We start from the raw sequence: 24349 nt of genomic DNA on the forward strand, positions 1-24349 counted from the left end.
CTGCAAGACATTTTGTGAAGACTCTGGGTGCAGTAGTCACTCAGAATGGGAGGACTTTGAATTGGTAGTGCTGTCGGTCCACTACAAACCGCAGATATTTTCGGTGAGTGGGGTGAATGGGAATATTAAAGTAGGCATCCTGAGGTCTACAGTGGCAAGGAAATCGCCCTGTTGGAGTAGTGGGAGCAACTGTTGCAGAGTGACCATGTGGAAGTGGTCCGACTGTTTGTGGAGATTTAACGATTGGAGGTCTAGTATTGGTCTGAGAGTACCGTCTTCTTTGGGATTAGAAATTAAAGGGAGCAAGCCCCTGTTCCTTGATGAGATAAGAGAACTGTTTCTATTGTGTGTTTTTATAATGAGGAGAGAATTGCTTGTTTTAACAGTGTCAGATGTTTTGTGGACATCGGACGTTGTATGGGGGGTATGACTGGGGGAGTTGAAGTGAGTTCCAGGCAGTAACCATACTGGATAATTTCTCTTACCCACTTGTCTGTGGTGATGGAATTCCAGACAGGTAGGAACTGTGATAGTCTTCCCCCGACTGGAGTGGAATGGTCGGTGGGAAGTGGAGGGAAGTCACTATTTTGTAGTAGGAGAGGTGCTGGTGTTATTACCGCGGCCTCTAGCCTTGCTGTTGTTGTCTCTATAACCCCCTCTGAAATAGCCTCTGCTAGGCGAGGTTTGAGCAGTGTTTTTGTGGGTGGAAGAGTTGTTATCCGTCCCAATAGATTTAGAGGCGCCCCTATACCAGGAGCGACAAAAGGAACCTCTGCTGGTTGTTGCCTGTAGGGCTCCCATGGAAATAGCAGTTTCCGAGTCCTTCTTCATTTTCTCCAAAGGTGTGTTTACAGTGGGTCCAAATGAGTGTTTTGATCAAAGGGTTGATTAAGAATTGTGGACTCCACATCTTGTTTAAACCCAGATATGCAAAGCCATGCGTTTCTGCGTAACAGAGCTCTTGTGTTAACTGCACGCGATGCTGTGTCGGCTGCATCAAGAGCACACTTTATAAAAGTGTTTGTGATTAACCTTCTCTCTTGTATGAGGTCATTAGCCTTCGCCTTATACTGATCGGGAAGATGTTGTATGAGCTTTTGAAGCTCATCGTAATGAGCCCTATCATACCTGGACAGTAATGCTTGGCGATGCGCCAGTGATTTGCTGCTTGTGAGGCAAAGCGTTTGCCAGATGAGTTTAATAATTTAGACTCTTCCTGTGGGTCTGAGTGTAACTCCACCCATTGATATTTGGCAGCTCTATTTATGAGCTGTACAAAACCTATGTTGTCGTCTGGGGGAATGGCCTAGATGGGTAGGAGTCTGGATCAGGGAGACCTGGGACATCTGGTGGATTGTGATAATCCTCCCAAGGATCAGGTGGCGGGAGAGTATTGTCATAGTCATTATCCTCTTGTGGGTTTTCATCTCCACCCCCAAGGTGATCATCATCTTGTGGGGTAGGTGAATACTGAAGCACTGGAGAGTGTGCTGGAGAAAGGGGTGTAGTGGGGATATTTGGAAGAGAGAGAGAGGTCTGACTGGAGAAGTTCCCATGTCTCTCTTCATTAATGGAAACTTTGGGATTTTCTGGGGAGTCCAAAGGTCTCTTTTGTGAAAGAATTGTTTTGATTTTACCAGTTTTAGAGTCAATATGAAGGGTTTTTTGTTTTGGTTCCACTGGATCTGGTTGAAATAACCCAGTACCCTTGTTTGGCACTGATGATTTTGGTTGTTTTGGCCTTGATTCTGAAGCTTTAGGAGGGCTCTTAGTGTCCTTTTGCTTTGGAAGAGCTGAGGAGTCCGAGGACTTTTTCGGCTCTGTGGGTTTTTTCGGCTCCGAAGATTTATTCTTTTTTGGCTCCGAGGGTCTATCCTGATGGTGTTTCGGCGCTGAATGTTTAGCTTTCGGTACCAAGGATGGTAGTTTGGTACCGATGTGAGGCTGGCTCGGTCGTGAGTAGCCTGAAGGCTTGTCTTTAGACTTTGGAGCCAACCCCGAAGGCGGGGAACCAGAAGTTCTGTCACTGTGTCGACCTGAGCCGGAAGGCAAAGGTGTTACCAGAGCCTTATACTTTTGAGCAGAGGTAGGGGTGTCGATGTCAGTACTCACAGTTCGTTGCCATGGAGTAATTGTCTCATCTTTGGCCTCTGGTTCGTTGGCCTCCGAGACGCTGATATCCTCATTTTCCGGTTTTTGTTCTTTGGGAGCATCGGGCCTGCATCAAAGACGTCGGCCGACACCGTGGTAGTGGATCGAGACATTACATGCCGTCAAGCCCGGCGATCACATATGGTTTTCTTCAATCGGAATGAAGCGCAGGCCTGGCAGTCTTTGTCCTCGTGTTCTGGAGAGGGGCAAATATTACAGACCTAGTGGAGATCAGTGTGTGGGAATTTGGCACCACACAGGGATTGAATGGAATTCTTTCCATTAGTTGTAGGGCCGGATGGTGCAGATAGGCCCAACGGCCCGCGTCGACGACCGGAATCGAAGGTGTTGAGATTTGTGTTGGATCTGCGTCGAGGAGCGTGATTGAAAACAATACCGTTGAGTGGTGAAGGATTGCACATCAAAGGGGAATTGAATACTATACCGACCTGGAGCGCAGCTGTTTACATCCGAACCCGATGGCAGAAAAAAACTATCTGAAGATGGAGTCAATGCCCATGCGCACTATCACTTTAAGGAGGAGTCACATATCCCATGACTACAAAGACTTCTTCGACAAAACAACCGCAAGCATCCAAGCCCAACACCAGATGGCGAGCTATGCTAAAGAATACAATCTACAGCTCTTATGCCTTGAACATATAATTATTAAGCCATTAACAATTATTAACCAACTAAATAATAAATTAATAATTAATTGTAAATTAGTTATACTTAATTAACTTCCCACCTGACACCCCTACAAACTTGGCAACCCACAACACTATAAATTACTATTACCAATTACATGTAAAATTATAAATCACTTAAAATTACAAACTGTACAAAAGTGTTACTAACAATTATACAATCAATAACACATGCAATTAATATATGAACCAAAATACACAAATAATTAAAGCACCATTTACAACTATATTATTGTAAATGATATTAACAACAATATTCCTTATCTGAAAAATCGATATTCTTAACTACGATATTTATGCACAACAATATTTTTGCATCACAATATTTTTCCAGATATTTCTGTAACTTTAAATACCCCGTGAAGATCCGCACCCGGGAAGAGAGGGACCCTCGAAAGCAGGATCCCGGGAAGAGAGGGACCCTCGAAAGCAGGATCCCGGGAAGAGAGGGACCCTCGAAAGCAGGATCCCGGGAAGAGAGGGACCCTCGAAAGCAGGATCCGGGAAAAGCCGATTTGGCACAAACGAGGCCCTGAAAGAGCAGGGCCCGTGAAAACAGGACTGGGGTAAACAGGATGGGGCAGAAAGGGATCCGGGATAGGGGAAAGCAGGATTGGGAATCAGAGGGTCCCTCGAAAGCAGGATCCAGGAAACAGGACAAGTAAGAAAAGGATCCAGGGAGAGCAGGACCAGGAAAAAGCAGGATCGAGGAAGAACAGGACTTGAGAAGAGCAGGACTTAGCAAGATCAAAACGCGGGAAGAACACGATCCAGGATGTGCCGGATCGAAGAAGGGGATCCTGGAAGATCACGATAACAGAATAGAGGACCTGGGAGGAGCAGAATCCAGGGAGACAGAGACCCTCGAAGGCAGGACCTGGGAGGAGCAGAATCCAGGGGGACAGAGATCGAGGGACCTGGGAGGAGCAGAATCCAGGGGAACAGAGACCCTCGAAGGCAGGACCTGGGAAGAGCAGAATCCAGGGGGACAGAGACCCTCAAAAGCAGGACCTGGGAGGAGCAGAATCCAGGGGGGAAAGAGATCGAGGGACCTGGGAGGTGCAGAATCCAGGGGGACAGAGACCCTCGAAGGCAGGACCTGGGAAGAGCAGAATCCAGGGGGACAGAGACCCTCAAAAGCAGGACCTGGGAAGAGCAGAATCCAGGGGGGAAAGAGATCGAGGGACCTGGGAGGTGCAGAATCCAGGGGGACAGAGACCCTCGAAGGCAGAACCTGGGAAGAGCAGAATCCAGGGGGACAGAGACCCTCGAAGGCAGGACCTGGGGGTAGCAGAATCCAGGGGGACAGAGACCCTCGAAGGCAGGACCTGGGGTAGCAGAATCCAGGGGGACAGAGACCCTCGAAGGCAGGACCTGGGAGGAGCAGAATCCAGAGGGACAGAGACCCTCGAAGGCAGGACCTGGGAAGAGCAGAATCCAGGGGGACAGAGACCCTCGAAGGCAGGACCTGGGAGGAGCAGAATCCATGGGGACAGAGATCGAGGGACCTGGGAGGAGCAGAATCCAGGGGGACAGAGACCCTCGAAGGCAGGACCTGGGAGGAGCAGAATCCAGGGGGACAGAGATCGAGGGACCTGGGAGGAGCAGAATCCAGGGGGACAGAGACCCTCGAAGGCAGGACCTGGGAGGAGCAGAATCCAGGGGGACAGAGACCCTCGAAGGCAGGACCTGGGAAGAGCAGAATCCAGGGGGACAGAGACCCTCAAAAGCAGGACCTGGGAGGAGCAGAATCCAGGGGGACAGAGACCCTCAAAAACAGGACCTGGGAGGAGCAGAATCCAGGGGGACAGAGACCCTCGAAGGCAGGACCTGGAAGGAGCAGAATCCAGGGGGACAGAGACCCTCAAAAGCAGGACCTGGGAGGAGCAGAATCCAGGGGGACAGAGACCCTCAAAAACAGGACCTGGGAGGAGCAGAATCCAGGGGGACAGAGACCCTCGAAGACAGGACCTGGGAGGAGCAGAATCCAGGGGGACAGAGACCCTCGAAGGCAGGACCTGGGAGGAGCAGAATCCAGGGGGACAGAGACCCTCGAAGGCAGGACCTGGGAGGAGCAGAATCCAGGGGGACAGAGACCCTCGAAGGCAGGACCTGGGAGGAGAAGAATCCAGGGGGACAGAGACCCTCGAAGACAGGACCTGGGAGGAGCAGAATCCAGGGGGACAGAGACCCTCGAAGGCAGGACCTGGGAGGAGCAGAATCCAGGGGGACAGAGACCCTCGAAGGCAGGACCTGGGAGGAGCAGAATCCAAGGGGACAGAGACCCTCGAAAGCAGGGCCTGGGAGGAGCAGAATCCAGGGGGACAGAGACCCTCGAAAGCAGGACCTGGGAGGAGCAGAATCCAGGGGGACAGAGACCCTCAAAAGCAGGACCTGGGAGGAGCAGAATCCAGGGGGACAGAGACCCTCGAAGGCAGGACCTGGGAGGAGCAGAATCGAGGGGGACAGAGATCCTCGAAGGCAGGACCTGGGAGGAGCAGAATCGAGGGGGACAGAGACCCTCGAAGGCAGGACCTGGGAAGAGCAGAATCGAGGGGGACAGAGACCCTCGAAGGCAGGACCTGGGAGGAGCAGAATCCAGGGGGACAGAGACCCTCGAAGACAGGACCTGGGAGGAGCAGAATCGAGGGGGACAAAGACCCTCGAAGCACGACCTGTGAGGAGCAGAATCCAGGGGGACAGAGACCCTCGAAGGCAGGACCTGGGAGGAGCAGAATCCAGGGGGACAGAGACCCTCGAAGGCAGGACCTGGGAGGAGCAGAATCGAGGGGGACAGAGACCCTCGAAGGCAGGACCTGGGGGTAGCAGAATCCAGGGGGACAGAGACCCTCGAAGCAGGACCTGGGAGGAGCAGAATCCAGAAGAGCAGGACCAGGAAATGGCTTTTTTTGCTGTCACCCCTTAATTCCTACTCTATTATCACCCCAATTCCTCTTCCTTTCTGTGCCTAGGAAGAAATGCCTGCACATAAGAACATAACTCAGCAAGTGGCGGACCCATGAGAAAGATGCAGAGAATGCAGACTTACTCCTTACCATCGACCCCTTGTCTCCAGGAGGGCCCGGGGCCCCGATCTCCCCACGGTCACCCTGCAAAAGAGAATTGATGGTCATTTGTTTTATATATTAGAACATGACTCCGTGGCTAGCACAAGGAATGTCTGTGTCCTGGCCTCGGGGCTAGCACCGGGAATGTGTGTCCTGGCCACAGGGCTAGCACAAGGAATGCGTGTGTCCTGGCCTCAAGGCTAGAGCACGGAGTGGACGTGTCTCCTGATCCGGGGATAGTGTCAGGAATGTATATTAATCTTGACCCTTGGGCTAGCACAAGGTTTGTATGCATGTCCTGACCTAAGGAATGTCTATGGGTACTGAGCCCTGGGCTAGCGTAGGGAATGCATGTGTCCTGATTCAGGGCTATTGCAAGGAATGTATACCTGTCCTGCCTTGTGGCTAGCACAGATCTGATGCATGTGTGTCGTGACCCCTAGAGCTAGTGCACGGAATGCGTAAGAGTACCGAGCCTTGGTCTAGTGCAATGAATATATACATGTTCTGACCTTGGGGCTAGCACCGGGAATGTATATGAGTCCTAAACTCTGGGCTAGCAAAGGGAATGCACCAGTGTCCTGACCTCGGGTCTGGCCCACGGGATGTATACATGTCCTGACCTCGGGCGCGCACAGAGAATGTATGTGTGTCCTGATACCAGGGAAATTGATTGAGTGTCGGAATGCCCTGACATCATAACTAGACCTGGTACACAGGATACTAATTGTGTAACGATATATCTGTAATAGACATTAGTTAGTGATAGATTCCTTACCTTAGAATACTCCCAGGCCTCAGACTGGTTCCGTAAAGTTTTGCTTAGCAGTACCCCTGCACCTCAGTAGGTGGCGTTGTGCGGCTCCGCGTCCGTCACTGACGTCGTATGCGCCGAGATGACGTCACGGAGACTTCTTAGGCGCCAGCCATGCGCGCTGGCGTCAGTTCTGTACACGACATTCTGCGCCAGGAACGCATAGCCATGCAAGATACCGACCACTGGTGCATTGAAACTCGGGCCCTGAAAGGGATGACCTTAACCCTAGTAATCCGTTCGCAGAATGGGGAGAGTGGGAGGGGCGGTAAGGTATCGATCACTAACTAATGTCTCTTACCGATATATCGTTACACAAGTAGTAACTTGTGCATCTGAAAGAGACATGTTAGTGATAGATTCCTTACCTTAGAATAGATACCCCAGCAATTCCAACCCCGGAGGTGGGTCTGCGAAAAAGATTACACCAGAAAGTCAAGGAGAACAGAACGGGCAAAGAAGCAGTCTCTTCGGACTTGACTGTCAAGGCAGTAATGCTTGGTAAACGTGTGCAGCGAGGCCCACGTAGTTGCCTGACAAATGCCCTGCAAGGGAACACTGCATCCCAAGGCAGTAGTGGCTGCCGTTGCCCTCGTGGAATGGGCACGCAGCCCCACCGGAGGCTACTTTTTAGCCAACGAGTAACAGGCTTTGATGCAGAGAACGACCCACCAAGAGATGGTTCGTTTGTGCACGGCCCAACCTTTTTTGGCACCTAAGTAGCCAACAAAGAGCTGGTCATCCATCCGGAACTGCTGTGTGTGCTTCAGATAAAATGAGAGTGCACGTTTTGGGTCCAGACGGTGGAGCCTCTCCTCCTCTTTCGAGGGATGCGGAGGTGGAAAGAAGGTGGGAAAAGTGATGGTCTGCCCGATGTGGAAGGGCATAACAACCTTTGGCAAGAAAGAAGGACGGTCCTTAAAACCACCTTGTCTGGATGAACAGAAAGGAAACGAGGTTTAGAAGAAAGGGCCTGGAGCTCGCTCACTCTTCTGGCAGAGGTGATAGCTACCAGGAAAGCCGTCTTTAGAGTAAGAAGACGCAAAGGACAGTTATGAAGGGGCTCAAAGGGAGCACACATCAAATATGTCAAGACAAGATTTGAGGCATTATGAACGGCACGGGAGGAAACGTGTGCGTAATGCCTTTCAGGAAACGGTTAACAACCCAGGACTTAAAAAGAAAAGGTTGATCAGGAAGCAGCAGAAAGGCGGAGGTGGCAGAAAGATAACCCTTGATAGTGCTCAGAGCAGAGCCCTGCTGGGCCAAGGAAAGAAGGAAAAGTAGAACTTCGGAAAAAGGGGCTGAAAGAGGATCCACAGACTTACCTGTGCACCATGCCACAAACTTGTTCCATCTGCAGGCGTATACTATTTTAGTGGAGGGCCGCCTGGCCGCCAGAATGATATCAGAGACTTCGGGAGGAAGATCAAAAGCTGTCAACTGTCGGCGCTCAATCTCCACACATGGAGGTGGAGGCTGGGCAGGTTCGGGTGGAGGACCGTCCCCTGCTGCTGTGACAGAAGATCCTCCCGAATAGGCAGTTGGATCGGGGAATCGATCGCCATGTTGAGTAGCTCGGGATACCATACTCTCCTAGCCCAGTCCGGAGCCACAAGAATGACTTAGGCCCGGTCGTGCCTGATCTTCTTCAGTACTCTGGGCAGAAGTGGTAAAGGCGTATAACAGACCGCAACTCCACTCACGACAAAAAGCATCTCCAAGCGAGTGCCACTTGGAAATTCCAACGCGCAGAATTGATGACATTGTGTGTTCTCTTCGGTGGCGAATAGATCTAACCAGGGCTCTCCCCACTGCAGAAAGAAACCTTGCACCACGTCCGAGTTCAGACGCCATTTATGATCCATCAGGCACCTGCGGCTGAGTTTGTTTACCCTAGCGTTCAGAAAACCTGCCAGGTGTTGAACCACCAAGGTAATGCCGTGATGTTCCAGCCATGTCCAGAGGCGCAGAGCCTCCTGACAAAGGGTCCAGGACCCCACCCGCCTTGTTTGTTGCAATACCACATGGTGGTGGTGTTGTCCGTGAACACCTGCACCACACTTCCCCAGACAGAGGGAAGGAATGCCTTCAATGCCAGTCGGATCGCACTGAGCTCCAAAAGATTGATGTGGAGCCGGGACTCCGCCGGAGACCAGAGGCCTCTCATCTCCGCCTCTCCCATGTGGCCTCCCGATCCCAGGAGGGACGCGTCCATCACCACTGTGTGCTCCGGTTGGGGAAGGGAGAGGGATCTGCCTTTGACCCAATCGCGATTCGTGAGCCACCACTGCAAGTGTCGTGCAGTGCCCTCCGAGATCTGGACATGATCGGACAGGTCGCCCTGATGTTGTGACCACGGCCCACTGTAACTTCAGGTCCCACTGCAGAGCCCGTATATGCCATCTGACATGTTGCACCAGCAGGATGTAGGAGGCCACCAGGCCCAGGAGCCGGAGGGTCATCCTGACTGAAACCCGGGATAGAGATCGGAATCATAGCCTGAATATCCAGGACTCGCTGCTCAGGAGGATTAACCCGAAACTGCATTGAATCCAGAACTGCTCCAATATAAGGGAGCATCTGAGAGGGACTCAGTTGCGACTATGGCACATTGATGCAGATGCAGGAGGTCGGCTGTAGTCTGGAGGTGGCTGACGACTGTCTGGGGTGAGCCCGCCTTCAACAACCGGTCGTCGAGGTAGGGGAAGCCTGACACCCCTGACCTGCGCAGATGAGCTGCAACCACCGCCATCACTTTCGTGAACACCCGAGGGGCACTGGTAAGGCCGAAAGGGAGCACTGCAAACTGAAAATGCTCCTGGCCTACCGTGAACCGCTGGTAACGCCAGTGGGCAGGCTGGACGGGAATGTGAAAATATTCCTCCTGCAAGTCCATCGCTACCATCCAGTCTCCAGGGTCGAGGGCAGTAAAGATCTTGAACTTCTCCTTCCGGAAGAAGCGATTGATGTCCCTGAGGTCCAAGATGGGTCGCAAGCCCACTTTGTCCTTCTTGGGGACCAGAAAGTAGTGGGAAAAACAACCCCGTTCTACTTCCGGCCTAGGAACGCGTTCGATGGCCCCCTTGGCCAAGAGGGCCGTACCTTTCTGCTGGAGAAGCGCAAAGTGATCCCCCGACATGCGGTGGAACTGAGGTGGGGGAGGGGTAGACTCAAAGGGGAGGGAGTAGTCCCTCCGGACAAGTTGCAGCACCCACTTGTCAGAAGTGACAGAACACCAATGGGGAAGATGATGAAGAATCCTGCCACCCACCGGCGTGGTGTGCGACCTGAAGCTCAGACTAGGAAGGCTTCGAGGTTGACATCGTGGGGCGGAGGTGGACTGACCTTCACGTCGGCCCCCGGAGCCACCACGGCGGCCTCCATACCCACAGGTGCGCTGAGCTTCGTTCTGCCCAGCCTTTTCACTGAACGAACGGGCGGGTGGCTCCTCTGCCATGGCCATGAAAGGAATGAAAATGAGACATGGTTTGGCGCGTAGCTGAAAGGCCCAAGGACTTGGCCATAGTGCGAGAGTCCTTAAAACGCTCCTGGGCAGTGTCAGCCTTATCACCAAACAGGCGAGTACCGTCAAATGGCATGTCCATGAGCGAACTCTGGACGTACAGGGAGAATCCAATGGACCTCAACCAGGTGTGGTGCCGGAGCGCAATATTCGTTGAAATTGCCCTACCGAGGGAGTCCGCGGTGTCTAAGCCACAACGAATGGCAAACCTAGCCTCGTCCTTACCCTAGCCACAGCATGAGACAGCACAGTCTGGACCTCCTCTGGACACTGGGGCAACACCTCAGCCACGGAATCCCACACCATCTGGGAATAGCGGCCCAGGAGGCATGCAGTGTTCACTGACCACAGCCCTAGGCTGGCAGAAGAGAACAGCCGCTTGCCAAACCACTCCAGTTTCTTAGAGTCCTTATCCGGGGGAACCTGGGAAAGGCACTCTGAGACGTGGAAGCTTGGATGACCAGACTCTCGGGTGTAGGATGAGTGGTCAGAAAAGCAGGGTCACCGGGCGCGGAAGATCACGCCTGGCGACGTTCTTGTCCACAGGGGCCCCTGTGGTGGATCGTGCCCAAGTCCCCAACAAGACTTCAGCGAGGGGATCATTAAAGGGCAGCAGCGGCTCCAAAGAAGTGGACGCCGAATGAAGAACCTCAGTGAGGAGATTAGTCTTAAGGGTCAGGAGATCGAGGTTAAGGACCTCAGCTGCCCGACGGAGCACCATCGTATATGAGGCACCTTCTTCCATAGTGGGCGGGACGGATGCAAACCCTGGATCGGAGGAGACGTCAAGGCTGCTGGCCTCCTCCAAGTCGTCCACCAAGTCCTCCTTAGAATCACACTGGCGAGCAAGCGGGTCGTCAGACCTCTCCCAGTCATCCTCCACCTCCGGCGTAGTAGGCGCAGGCCTCGGCGGCTGGGCAGGGACCAAGTAAGGAAGAAATGGCGCCGACTGGGGACGGGCCGGCGTCGGGTCCCAATTCGGATCCAGGCAGGGACAAACCCTTCCGGCAACCGAGACAGAGGCAAAACCAGCAGTATCCACTGCGGCACTGCCGGTGGAGCCGAGGGTGGCGCCAGTGCCGGAGCCGGCAGCATGGGACCTCTTGGTGCCGAGGCTGGAGCCAGCAGCGCAGGATCCTGCGGCGCCGGGGCTGGAGCAGCTGGCGGTGCCGGGGCTGGATCCGCCGGAGGAGTCAGCAGACCAGCAGGATCCTGGCACGGGACCGCGGGGCCCGAATGGGCACCGGTGGGAGCCCGAGGCCTAAACAGGCAGTCCATGGCAGCAAGGAATTCTTGCATTTGTGTGGGAGCCACCGACGGACCCGGGTAAGGCGGGTAGGCCACAGGACTCCCAGGCTCCTAAGGAACCGCAGGGGCTCCGCTCCGCCCCTGTTCCCCTCGTCCGCATCAGAGGATCGACAGGGGGACGTCAGAGAGTGAAAACGCTTCTTCGATTTCTTTTTGTGTTGTCTCTTACCCGGATTTCCGAGGGTGAAGACTTGGAACCCGAAGAGTGGTGATGACTGCTCCGCGAGCGGCCATGGGAACGACCCCTAGACCTCGAAAGGTACGGGGACGAGTGCCAAACTTCAAGCAACTTCCGGTGCCGCTCCCTCAAGGCCTTCGGGCCATAGCCCTACAGTCCAAACAGGACCGTCCAGGCAGTAGAGACAGACGTTGTGAGGGTCTGCCACCGACATTATTCGACGGCAGGTCCCGCAGGACTTAAAACCAGGCATCCCTACTAGCACCAGAGAGAACCAACACGAGACAAAAAGTCTCGAAAAGATAGTCAAACAATGACAGAGGTACATGCTCTATCTGGATCTGCACTTACTGGCACAGAAAAAGAAAGAACTGACGCGAGCGTGCATGGGTGGCGCCTAAGTAGTCTCCATGACGTCATTTTGGCGCATACGACGCCGGCGACGGATGTGGAGTCGCACAGCGCCACCTATTGACGTGCAGGGGTACTGCTAATCAAAACTTTCCGGATCCAGTCTGATGCCTGGGGATATTCTAAAGTAAGGAATCTATCACTAACATGTCTCTTTCAGATAGTGTATATGTTGTATGACTTCAGAGCTAGGGCAGGGAATGTATGTGTATACTGACCTCTCAGCGATCACATTGTATGTGTCCAGACCTAGGGGCATGCGCGGGCAAGATGTCTGCCTTGACCCGAGGATAGAACGGGGAACGTATGAAAGCCCTGACCAAAGGCTAGCACAAGGAGTGTGTGTGAAGCTGGGTCTAGCTCAAGGAAAGTATATGACCATGGGGCTAGCACAGGTAATGTCTAGCATACCCTGGGCTAGAGCAAAGGATGCATTTATGTCCTGATCGTGGCACTAGTGCAGGGAATGTATATGTCCTGCCATTAGGGCTATCAGGGAATGTATAGGCGCCGACATCATGGCAAGGGCATGGCATATTTGTGTGTCCTGACCTAGGCACTAGCAGAAGGAATATTTGTGTGTCTTGGCCCCAGGGTAGAGCAGGGAATGTATACTTTTAGTGTGTCGCCCCAGCTGAGTCCTTTGGAGTCTGCCTAAACTTCCAGCTGAGTCCTTTGGAGTCTGCCTAAAGTCCCAGCTGAGTCCTCTGGAGTCTGCCTAAACTCCCAGCTGAATCCTCTGGAGTCTGCCTAAAGTTCCAGCTGAATCCTCTGGAGTCTGCCTAAAGCCCCAGCTGAGTCCTCTGGAGTCTGCCTAAACTCCCAGCTGAGTCCTCTGGAGTCTGCCTAAAGTTCCAGCTGAATCCTCTGGAGTCTGCCTAAAGCCCCAGCTGAGTCCTCTGGAGTCTGCCTAAAGCCCCAGCTGAGTCCATTGGAGTCCTCCTAAAGTCCCAGCTGAGTCGTCTGGAGTCTGCCTAAACTCCCAGCGGAGTCCTTTGGAGTCTGCCTAAACTCCCAGCTGAGTCCTCTGGAGTCTGCCTAAAGCCCCAGCTGAGTCCTCTGGAGTCTGCCTAAACTCCCAGCTGAGTCCTCTGGAGTCTGCCTAAACTCCCAGCTGAGTCCTCTGGAGTCTGCCTAAAGCCCCAGCTGAGTCCTCTGGAGTCTGCCTATAGCCCCAGCTGAGTCCTTTGGAGTCTGCCTAAACTCCCAGCTGAGTCCTCTGGAGTCTGCCTAAAGTTCCAGCTGAATCCTCTGGAGTCTGCCTAAAGCCCTAGCTGAGTCCTCTGGAGTCTGCCTAAAGTTCCAGCTGAATCCTCTGGAGTCTGCCTATAGCCCCAGCTGAGTCCTTTGGAGTCTGCCTAAAGCCCTAGCTGAGTCCTTTGGAGTCTGCCTAAACTCCCAGCTGAGTCCTCTGGAGTCTGCCTAAAGCCCCAGCGGAGTCCTCTGGAGTCTGCCTAAAGCCCCAGCTGAGTCCTTTGGAGTCTGCCTAAAGCCCCAGCTGAGTCCTCTGGAGTCTGCCTAAAGTTCCAGCTGAATCCTCTGGAGTCTGCCTAAAGCCCTAGCTGAGTCCTCTGGAGTCTGCCTAAAGTTCCAGCTGAATCCTCTGGAGTCTGCCTAAAGCCCTAGCTGAGTCCTCTGGAGTCTGCCTAAACTCCCAGCTGAGTCCTTTGGAGTCTGCCTAAAGCCCCAGCTGAGCCCTTTGGAGTCTGCCTAAACTCCCAGCTGAGTCCTCTGGAGTCTGCCTAAACTCCCAGCTGAGTCCTCTGGAGTCTGCCTAAAGCCCCAGCTGAGTCCTCTGGAGTCTGCCTAAAGTTCCAGCTGAGTCCTCTGGAGTCTGCCTAAAGCTCCAGCAGAGTCCTTTGGAGTCTGCCTAAAGCCCCAGCTGAGTCCTTTGGAGTCTGCCTAAACTCCCAGCTGAGTCCTCTGGAGTCTGCCTAAACTCCCAGCTGAGTCCTCTGGAGTCTGCCTAAAGCCCTAGCTGAGTCCTTTGGAGTCTGCCTAAAGCCCCAGCTGAGTCTTCTGGAGTCTGCCTAAAGTTCCAGCTGAATCCGCTGGAGTCTGCCTAAAGCCCTAGCTGAGTCCTCTGGAGTCTGCCTAAAGTTCCAGCTGAATCCTCTGGAGTCTGCCTAAAGCCCTAGCTGAGTCCTCTGGAGTCTGCCTAAACTCCCAGCTGAGTCCTTTGGAGTCTGCCTATAGCCCCAGCTGAGTCCTTTGGAGTCTGCCTAAAGTCCCAGCTGAGTCTTTTGGAGTCTGCCTAAAGTCTCAGCTAAGTCCTCTGGAGTCTGCCTAAAGTCCCAGCTGAGTCGTCTGGAGTCTGCCTAAAGTCCTAGCTGAGTCCTCTGGAGTCTTCCTAAAGTCCCAGCTGAGTCCTTTGGAGTCTGCCTAAAGCCCCAGCGGAGTCCTTTGGAGTCTGCCTAAAGTCCTAGCTGAGTCCTCTGGTTGGTGCTTAGACGTATGGGGTCGGTGCTTAGATGTATGGGGGTTGGTGCTTAGATCTGTGGGGTTGGTGCTTAGATGTAAGGGGTTGGTGCTTAGATGTATGGGGGTCGGTGCTTAGATCTGTGGGGTTGGTGCTTAGATGTATGGGGTGGTGCTATGGGGTTGGTGCTTAGATGTATGTGGTTGGTGCTTTGATCTGTGGGGTCGGTGCTTAGATGTATGAGGTCGGTGCTATGGGGTCGGTGCTTAGATGTATGGGGTCGGTGCTTAGATGTATGCGGTCGGTGCTTAGAAGTACAGGGTCAGTGCTTAGATGTATGGGGTCAGTGCTTAGATGTATGGGGTCGGTACTTAGATGTATGGGGTCGTGCTTAGATGTATGGGGGTGGTGCTATGGGGTCTGTGTTTAGATGTATGTGGTCGGTGCTTAGATGTATGAGGTCGGTGCTATGGGGTCGGTGCTTAGATGTATGGGGTCTGTGCTTAGATGTATGGGGTCGGTGCTTAGATGTATGCGGTCAGTGCTATGGGGTCGGTGCTTATATGTACAGGGTCAGTGCTTAGATGTATGGGGTTGGTGCTTAGATGTATGGGGTCGGTGCTTAGATGTATGGGGGTGGTGCTATGGGGTCTGTGTTTAGATGTATGTGGTCGATGCTTAGATGTATGCGGTCGGTGCTTAGATGTACAGGGTCAGTGCTTAGATGTATGGAGTCAGTGTTTAGATGTATGGGGTCGGTACTTAGATGTATGGGGTCTGTGCTTAGATGTATGGGTCGGTGCTTAGATGTATGCGGTCAGTGCTATGGGGTCGGTGCTTATATGTACAGGGTCAGTGCTTAGATGTATGGGGTTGGTGCTTAGATGTATGGGGTCGGTGCTTAGATGTATGGGGGTGGTGCTATGGGGTCGGTGCTTAGATGTATGGGGTCGGTGCTTAGATGTATGCGGTCGCTGCTATGGCGTCGGTGCTTAGATGTACAGGGTCAGTGCTTAGATGTATGGGGTCGGTGCTTAGATGTATGGAGGTGGTGCTATGGGGTCGGTGTTTAGATGTATGGGGTCGGTGCTTGGATGTATGGGGTCAGTGCTTAGATGTATGGGGTCGGTGCTTAGATGTATCGGGTGGTGCTATGGGATCAGTGCTTAGATGTGGAGAAGTGTGGCTCAATGATTAGAGCGGCAGACCCTGATGCAGAGGTCTAGCCCGGGACCAGGGTTCAATTCCCTACCTCGGCGGGTCTTGGGCTCAAAATTCCACGGACCTGATAATTCTCGCCTCGGTGCCTATTCCAATCATGGAGTCCCACTCTGCAACTCTGGGCAATAGCTTGCTTAATCTCCACAACGGCCCCCACAACGCTAAGGATGCCTGGCCTCCACCTTGGGGGTGCCCAGGAGTGGACGCTTCACAGGGAAAGCCAGGATGGGTTCCACAGCGGTATTCGTACAAGCGCCTTGAGACCCTTGCGGGTGAGTAGTGCGCTATACAAGTATTTATTTTATTTATTTAAAAAGTTTTATATAGCGCAAACAAGATCTTTACAGATATCAGAGCGCTTTACATAGACGGGTACATCAGGGAGCAAAGTCACACAGGTAAACAGGCTTACATAGAAGGGTGCATGGGGGAGCATATTCAAACAAGTAAATCAATAAATCACAGTATAAATAGTACAACTAAGTGACAAAGCCAATCATGTGAATGATAAAAACAACTCTTACAAATAGGTCAAGGGTCAAACATGTAATACAGATCGGTGCAGGGTGTTAACAGGGTTCGAGATAGTAGCTCAAGTGTATTTAGCCATGAGGATAGCTTTTACTTCTTTTTTAAAGAGTGCAGTGGAGGAGATAAGCCTGGTTTCGGGCGGGAGTGAGTTCCAGATCCTAGGCGCCATTCCTGAGAAGGAGCGCTTGCATGTTTTTTCCTTCCGGAATCTTCGAGGTTTCAGCAGAAGATTGTTTGTGCCTCTCGTGTTTCTAATTCCCCCAGAGATTGTCAACTTCTGAGCGAGGTAGACGGGTGAGTTTAGGTGTACCGCCTTGTGTGTCATGCAGGCGATTTTCAGATGTATTCTGGCTTCAAAAGGCAGCCAGTTCAGGGATTTCAAGTCAGGGGTAATGTGGGAGTACTTTTTTGACCCAGTGATGAGTCTCGCTGCAGCATTTAGAGAAGCTTTTAGTGGTGCGGTTGTAGTTAGGGGGAGTCCGCAGAGGGCGGTGCTGCCGTATTCAATTCGTGGGATGACTAGTGCTTGTACTGCAGTTTGGAAGTCTTTGGCCGGGAGGTAGGGTTTAAGTTTCCTCAGAGTATTGATCTGGAAGTTCGCTCCCTTTGTTGCCTTGCTGATATGTTGCTGCATGTTCAGATTAGTGTCGAGTGTTATGCCTAAAGATTTTGCTGAATCCACGATGGTGGGTTGGACATTAAGTGCGGTTAGGAGTTTAAGCCAATGTTGAGTGGTGGATATCTTCGCTGGAGGTGAGATCAGAAGGAACTCTGTTTTCAGGGCATTGAGTTTGAGGTGATTATCGGCAAGCCAGGATTGGGTGCAACTGATCGTTGAGTTCAGGAGCAGGATGTCATTGGGTGATTGTAGCTTGAGGTAAAGTTGGGTGTCATCAGCGTACATGTGAAAGTGTACATTGGATGCTTGTAGCAAGGTGGTGAGAGGTTCCATGACTAGGTTGAACAAAGTTGGGGATAGAGAAGATCCTTGGGGGACGCCTAGCGTTACAGGTATTGGCGAGGACATCAGGTTGTTGCTCTTAAATTTTTGCGACCTGTTGTGAAGCTAGGAAGTGAACCACTTGAGGACAGTTCCAGATAAGCCCATTCTTGTGTTTAGTAGTTCTAGTAGATTCTCATGTTTAACGGTGTCGAATGCTGAGGAGAGATCAAGAAGGATGAGGAGGCAGGTGTCGTTTTGGTCTAGCATTTGAAGTGCGTCGTCAATTATGTGAGTCATAGCAGTTTCTGTGCTGTGTCCTGCTCGGAAGCCTGACTGGTGAGGGTTGAGGAGATCGAATTGCTCAATGTGTTTAGACAATTGTAGTTGTGCGCATTTTTCCAGCAGTTTGGCGAGAGTGGGGATATTGGTGATGGGACGGTAATTGTTGAGATCCGAGGGGTCGGCTGTAGGTTTCTTTAGCAGAGGTGTGACCTGGCCAACTTTGAGGGAGTCGGGTATGATGCCTTGTTGGAGAGAGCTGTTGATAATTTTAGTCCAGAGAGGGAGAAGAAAAGGGGTAAAGTCTTTTACTGCGGAGGCAGGGAGGGGGTCCGTGAGGTGATTGGATGGTTTCAGGGTGCTGAGCAGTTTGCCAATTTCTTTTTCCGAGTATATGCCGAAGGTTGACCATGTAGCATTGTTTTTTGGTTCAGTGGGTGCTAGGCATTGGGGTTTGGAGTAGAGGCTTGCGTCAATAAGGAGATCGCTTTTTATTTTGTCGGTTTTTTGGATGAAGAAAGCAGCGAAGTCTTCACAGGAGGGTGCCTCACGCCCAGTGTTTAGTGGTTGTGGTTGCTCCTTTGATTGTGACTTGATTAGCTCAAACAGTTTTCTCGGGCGGCTTTTTGCTTGGTCGAGTTGGAGGCTGAAGAAGTCCGATTTTGAGCGTTTTATTTTCCTGAAGTAGGCGTTTCTCTTTTTCTTCAGATCTTTTAGGTGCATTGCGGAGGGGGCTGATCTCCAGGTCCGTTCTGCCATTCGCAAGTCTCGTCTGTCCTCGTTGAGACTCCCGTCGTACCATGGTTTGGAGATTTTAGTAGAGACTCTTTTTAGCTGCATAGGTGCGACCTCATTAATTATAGAGGTCATAGCGTTGATATAGTGGTCAGTCAGAATTTGGACGTCCGTGGCGCCTGTAGGTGGGAGTAGGAGATTGCAACTGTTAGGGGGCAAAGAGCCTGGTTTGAGTTTTTTCAAGTCTCTTTTCCAGACTTTGGGCTTGGAGAGTTGAGCCGGGATGATTTTGACTTTTTCATTGATAAAGAATGTGATAATATAATGATCTGACCAGTCACAGGGTTGGATGGATTCGAGTTGGATAGACTCCTCTTTGGAGATGATCAGGTCGAGGGTAGAGCCTTTCTTGTGGGTTGGGCTGTTGCATATTTGGGTGAGGTTAAGGGCAACAAGGAAATTTTTAAGACTATTTACCACTGCGTCGTTGCAGTCATTCCAGTGAAGGTTGAAGTCACCAAGGTATATTTGGGTGAGCTGCCGTCCGGAATTGGTTGAGATCATATCCATGATTTGTTGGGAAAAGGTGAGATTGTCCCTGGGTGGGTGGTAAATGCTGTGAAGAGAGCATATCGGTTTGCCCTCACTAATGATGTCGAGGCAGATGTATTCCCAGGATGTTGGGGATGGTAGGGATGTGGAATTGACTTTCTGAACAGAGAGGTTGTCCCTGTAGATGCATGCGATTCCACCACCTATTTGGCCTTTTCTGTCGAGCCTGATAATGTGATAGTTGGGAGGAACCAGAATGTCCATTATGGGTGTTGAAGATTCAGTTAGCCACGTTTCAGTCAGGATGATTAGGTCAAGGTCCTGCGATAAGAGTAGTTCAGCAATGGAGGCGGAATGTTTCGTGGCCGATCTGCAGTTGAGAAGAGTGCATTTGAGACGGGGTGTGTAGAGGGTGTTAGATGGTTCTAGGGAGAGAGGGATTTTTCTAAGGTTATTGGGGATAGAGGATCTGCTGTTTAGTGTGGGTGGTCTAAGGGGATTTGGGTGTATCGTGGGAATGTTGCGGTGTGGTGTGGTTGAGTGAAGTTCGGGGGCTGGGTCATAGGAGCGGAGAAGGGGGAGTGTGTCGAGGTCAGAAGAGGAATTGTGGGTGCGGCGAGGGCGGTTGTTGCGATTAAGAACTGGGATTGAGGTCGGATTGGGGTGGGATAGCTGATCGCGAGAGTTGGTCGCGGGGGTGGGTGTGTCGAGGTCAGAAGAATTGTGGGTGCGGCGAGGGCGGTTGTTGCGATTAAGAACTGGGATTGAGGTCGGATTGGGGTGGGGTAGCTGAGCGCGAGAGTTAGTCGGAGGGGTGGGGGACAAGTTGGGCGGGGATGTGATGATGTGTGAGGGGTTGCGGGGGCGATGCGGGGGACGAGGGCAGTTGCTGTGCCTATGATCCGGGATTGCCTCCTGGCGTGGGGCGTGATTAGGGTGGGAGTCAGCCGGCGGAGTAGGTGACAAGTTGGGAGGGGAGATGGAGGTGGGTGGGGGGTGTATGGGGTGTGTGGAGAGTAGTTCTTTGATGGCGTGTATCTCTTCTTTGATCTGAGTGAGGGTGGCCGTGATGTATTCCATCGAAGGGCAGGTGATGGGGGTGGGGGTGATCGTCAAGGGTGAATGGCTGACCAGGGAATTCGTGTGAATGTGGGAGAGAGGGCTGGTGTTAGAGCAGGTCTGCGTTGTGTTGGTGTGAGGGATGGAGTTAGGTGGGCAAGAGGTTTTGGGCGGTAGGGGTGTGGATGAGGTAGGGAGGAGGATGGTGTTATGGGTGAGGGCATTGGTGGTAGGCGGGGGGGTCAGGGTGTAGGCAGGGAGACTGATAGCCGTGGTGGGGGTGTAGGGAGGGTAATGGGGGCTGAGAGTAGGAGGGGAAGTGGGGTTGGAGATGGTCCTGTTGAGGGGGAGGGGAGTTAAATTAAGAGAGTGGGTGTGCTCTGCGAAGTTGGTTGGAGGGTAATGAGGACTGAGAATGGGGGGGGATAAATGGGAGGAATTGTCAGAGTGCGTGTTATTCTGGTGGAGAACTACGTTAGGTGTGTTATGGGTGGGAGCTGTGCTGTCAGCGGCGAGCGGGGTGTTAATGCCCGCTGTATGTGTGATAGGAGAGTTGAAGGTATGTGTGGAATGCGTGTTATTCTGGTGCTGGACTACGTTAGGTGTGTTATAGGTGGGAGCTGTGCTGTCAGCGGCGAGCGGGGTGAGAGTGCCCGCTGTATGTGTGATGGGAGAGTTGAAGGTATGTGTGGAGGTCCGCGAGTTGGTAGAAGGGGCGGGGGAGAGAGCGGTGTAAGAGGGGGAGCGATCCGTGTCTGTGAGTGAGTGCTGAATTGCGATAGTGGGGTTGTGAGTAGGGGATGGGAGGTCAGGGGTGGTAGGTATGTCCCTGATTGAAGCGTATGTAGCTGTGAGGTCATGATTGGCGTGACTAAGGGAGATGTGAGTGTTTGTCCGTGAGTTGGAGAGGTGTTCTTTGAAAGTGGGGAACATGTTGTCTAGTAGTTCCAGGTTCCTGTCTGTCGATTGTGATAGGACAATCCCGTTATTGTAAATAGTGATGGTGGCTCTGCCTAGAAAGACTTGGGATGGTGTGATGGAGAGAGTTAGACTGTGAGCGGATTTTCTGGTGGAGGATACTGTGAGTAGGGTGAAGAACGCGTTTCTCCATTGTGCTCTGCGTGTGGTGTGGAAGATGATATCAGTGTTCAGGGATCCATTGACCGGTGAGAAGTAGGTGTCAGCAAAGGGCGTTTCCGGGTGTGACCTAAGGAAGTTGTGTTTAAAGCGTTTGGCGGCTTTTTTGGTGAGTGATGGTGGGTAGTTGATTTTGTATGTGTGTTTGCCGATAGAGTCCATGTTGCGTTGAAGGGTTAGGTGGGTATGGGAGAGTGCACTAGTGCACTATAGTGGTAGTGGTTAGGTGGGTATGGGAGAGTGCACTAGTGCACTATAGTGGTACAAATGTGCGGAAAAGCAATTGTGCCAAAACAGTTGCATACAGTAGGTTACACAGTAATAAGTTATAGATTACCAAAGTGGCAATAGTAGTCAGGCAGCCTACCCAGGAAATAAGAGTGAGCAATAGAGCGAGTACATACGGTAAATTCTAAGGCACAAGGTGTAAGGATAGGCATAATAGTATCAATTTACATTACATAATATTTACATGTATTGGGTCGGTGCTTAGATGTATGGGGTTGGTGCTATGGGGTCAGTGGTTAGATGTATGGGGGTGGTGCGATGGGATCAGTGCTTAGATGTATGGAGGTGGTGCTATGGGGTCAGTGCTTAGAAGTATGGGGTCGGTGCTTAGATGTATGGGGTTGGTGCTTAGATGTATGGGGTCGGTGCTTAGATGTATGGAGTGGTGCTATGGGGTTGGTGCTTAGATCAATGGGGTCGGTGCTTAGATGTATAGGTCGGTGCTATGGGGTTGGTGCTTAGATGTATGTGGTTGGTGCTTTGATCTGTGGGGTCGGTGCTTAGATGTATGGGGTGGTACTATGGGGTCGGTGCTTAGATGTATGAGGTCGGTGCTATGGGGTCGGTGCTTAGATGTATGGGGTCGGTGCTTAGATGTATGCAGTCGGCGCTATGAGGTCGGTGCTTAGATGTACATAGTCAGTGCTTAGATGTTTGGGGTCGGTGCTTAGATGTATGGGGTCAGTGCTTAGATGTATGGGGGTTGTGCTATGGGGTCGGTGTTTAGATGTATGGGGTCGGTGCTTAGATGTATGGGGTCGGTGCTTAGATGTAAGGGGGTGGTGCTATGGGGTCAGTGCTTAGATGTATGGGGTCGGTGCTTAGATGTATGGGGTCGGTGCATAGATGTAAGGGGTTGGTGCTTAGATGTATGGGGGTCGGTGCTTAGATGTATCGGGTGGTGCTATGGGGTTGGTGCTTAGATGTATGGGGTCAGTGCTAAGGGGTTGGTGCTTAGATGTATGGGGTTGGTGCTTAGATCTGTGGGGTCGGTGCTTAGATGGATGGGGTGGAGCTATGGGGTCGGTGCTTAGATGTATAGGGTGGTGCGATGGGGTTGGTGCTTAGATGTATGGGGTCGGTGCTAAGAGGTTGGTGCTTAGATGTATGGGGTTGGTGCTTAGATCTGTGGGGTCGGTGCTTAGATGGATGGGGTGGAGCTAAGGGGAGGTGCTTAGATGTATGGGGTTGGTGCTTAGATCTGTAGGGTAGGTGCTTAGATGTATGGGGTGGTGCTATGGGTTGGTGCTTAAATGTATGGGGTGGTGCTATGGGGTTGGTGCTTAAATGTATGGGGTGGTGCTTAGATGTATGGGGTTGGTGCTTAGATGTATGAGGTCAGTGCTTAGATGTATGGCGTTGGTGTTTAGATGTATGGGGTCGGTGCTTAGATGTATGCGGTCGGTGCTTAGATGTATGGGTCGGTGCTTAGATGTATGGGGGTGGTGCTTAGATGTATGGGGTTGGTGCTATAGGGTCAGTGCTTAAATGTATGGGGTCGGTGGTATGGGGTCAGTGCTTAGATGTATGGGGTCGGTGCTTAGATGTATGGGGTTGGTGCTATGGGGTCAGCGCTTAGATGTGGAGAAGTGTGGCTCAATGATTAGAGCGGCAGACCCTGATGCAGAGGTCTAGCCCGGGACCAGGGTTCAATTCCCTACCTCGGCGGGTCTTGGGCTCAAAATTCCACGGACCTGATAATTCTCGCCTCAGTGCCTATTCCAATCATGGAGTCCCACTCTGCAACTCTGGGCAATAGCTTGCTTAATCTCCACAACGTCCCCCACAACGCTAAGGATGCCTGGCCTCCACCTTGGGGGTGCCCAGGAGTGGACGCCTCACAGGGAAAGCCAGGATGGGTTCCACAGCGGTATTCGTACAAGCGCCTTTAGACCCTTGCGGGTGAGTAGTGCGCTATACAAGTATCAATTTACATTACATAACATTTACATGTATAGGGTGGTGCTATGGGGTTGGTGCTTAGATGTATGGGGTCGGTGCTAAGGGGTTGGTGCTTAGATGTATGGGGTTGGTGCTTAGATCTGTGGGGTCGGTGCTTAGATGGATGGGGTGGAGCTATGGAGTGGTGCTTAGATGTATGGGGTTGGTGCTTAGATCTGTGGGGTAGGTGCTTAGATGTATGGGGTGGTGCTACGGGTTGGTGCTTAAATGTATGGGGTGGTGCTATGGGGTTGGTGCTTAGATGTATGGGGTGGTGCTTAGATGTATGGGGTTGGTGCTTAGATGTATGAGGTCAGTGCTTAGATGTATGGCGTTGGTGTTTAGATGTATGGGGTCGGAGCTATGGGGTCGGTGCTTAGATGTATGGGGTCGGTGATTAGATGTATGGGGTCGGTGTTTAGATGTATGGGGGTGGTGCTATGGGGTCAGTGTTTAGATGTATTGGGTTGGTGCTTAGATGTATGGGGTCGTTGTTTAGATTTATGGTGGTGGTGCTATGGGGTCAGTGTTTAGATGTATGGGGTGGTGCTTAGATGTATGGGGTTGGTGCTTAGATGTATGGGGTCGGTGCTATGAGGTCGGTGCTTAGATGTCTAGGGTCGGTGCTATGGGGTCGGTGCTTAGATGTATGGGGTTGGTGCTTAGATGTATGGGGTTGGTACTTAGATGTGTGGGGTCGGTGCTTAGATGTATAGGGTCGGTGCTGAGATGTATGGGGTGGTGCTATGGGGTAGGTGTTTAGATGTATGGGGTCGGTGCTTAGATGTATAGGGTTGGTGCTTAAATGTATGGGGCCGATGCTTAGATGTATGGGGTCAGTGCTATGGGGTTGGTGCTTAGATGTATGGGGTCGGTGCTTAGATGTATGGGGGTGGTGCTTAAATGTATGGGGTCAGTGCTTAGATGTATGGGGTCGGTGCTATGGGGTTGGTGCTTAGATGTATGGGGTTGGTGCTATGGGGTTGGTGCTTAGATGTATGGGGTCGGTGCTTAGATGTATAGGGTGGTGCTTAGATGTATGGGGTGGTGCTTAGATGTATGGGTCGGTGCTATGGGG

General features: G+C 52.0%; 1 protein-coding gene across 1 annotated transcript in view; it reads right to left on the minus strand.

Annotated features, from left to right (window-relative positions):
* The window catches only part of COL27A1 (collagen type XXVII alpha 1 chain), a 1047548-nt gene that overhangs the window by 450008 nt on the left and 573191 nt on the right, over window positions 1-24349 (minus strand). The window contains exon 22 of the mRNA XM_086924958.1: window positions 5918-5971. Within this exon, the coding sequence (XP_086781084.1) occupies window positions 5918-5971 (54 nt within the window). The remainder of the gene's footprint in view (window positions 1-5917; window positions 5972-24349) is intronic.

The sequence above is a fragment of the Lissotriton vulgaris genome, chromosome 5, assembly GCF_964263255.1.
Source record: "Lissotriton vulgaris chromosome 5, aLisVul1.2, whole genome shotgun sequence".
Classification (NCBI taxonomy): Eukaryota; Metazoa; Chordata; class Amphibia; order Caudata; family Salamandridae; genus Lissotriton; species Lissotriton vulgaris.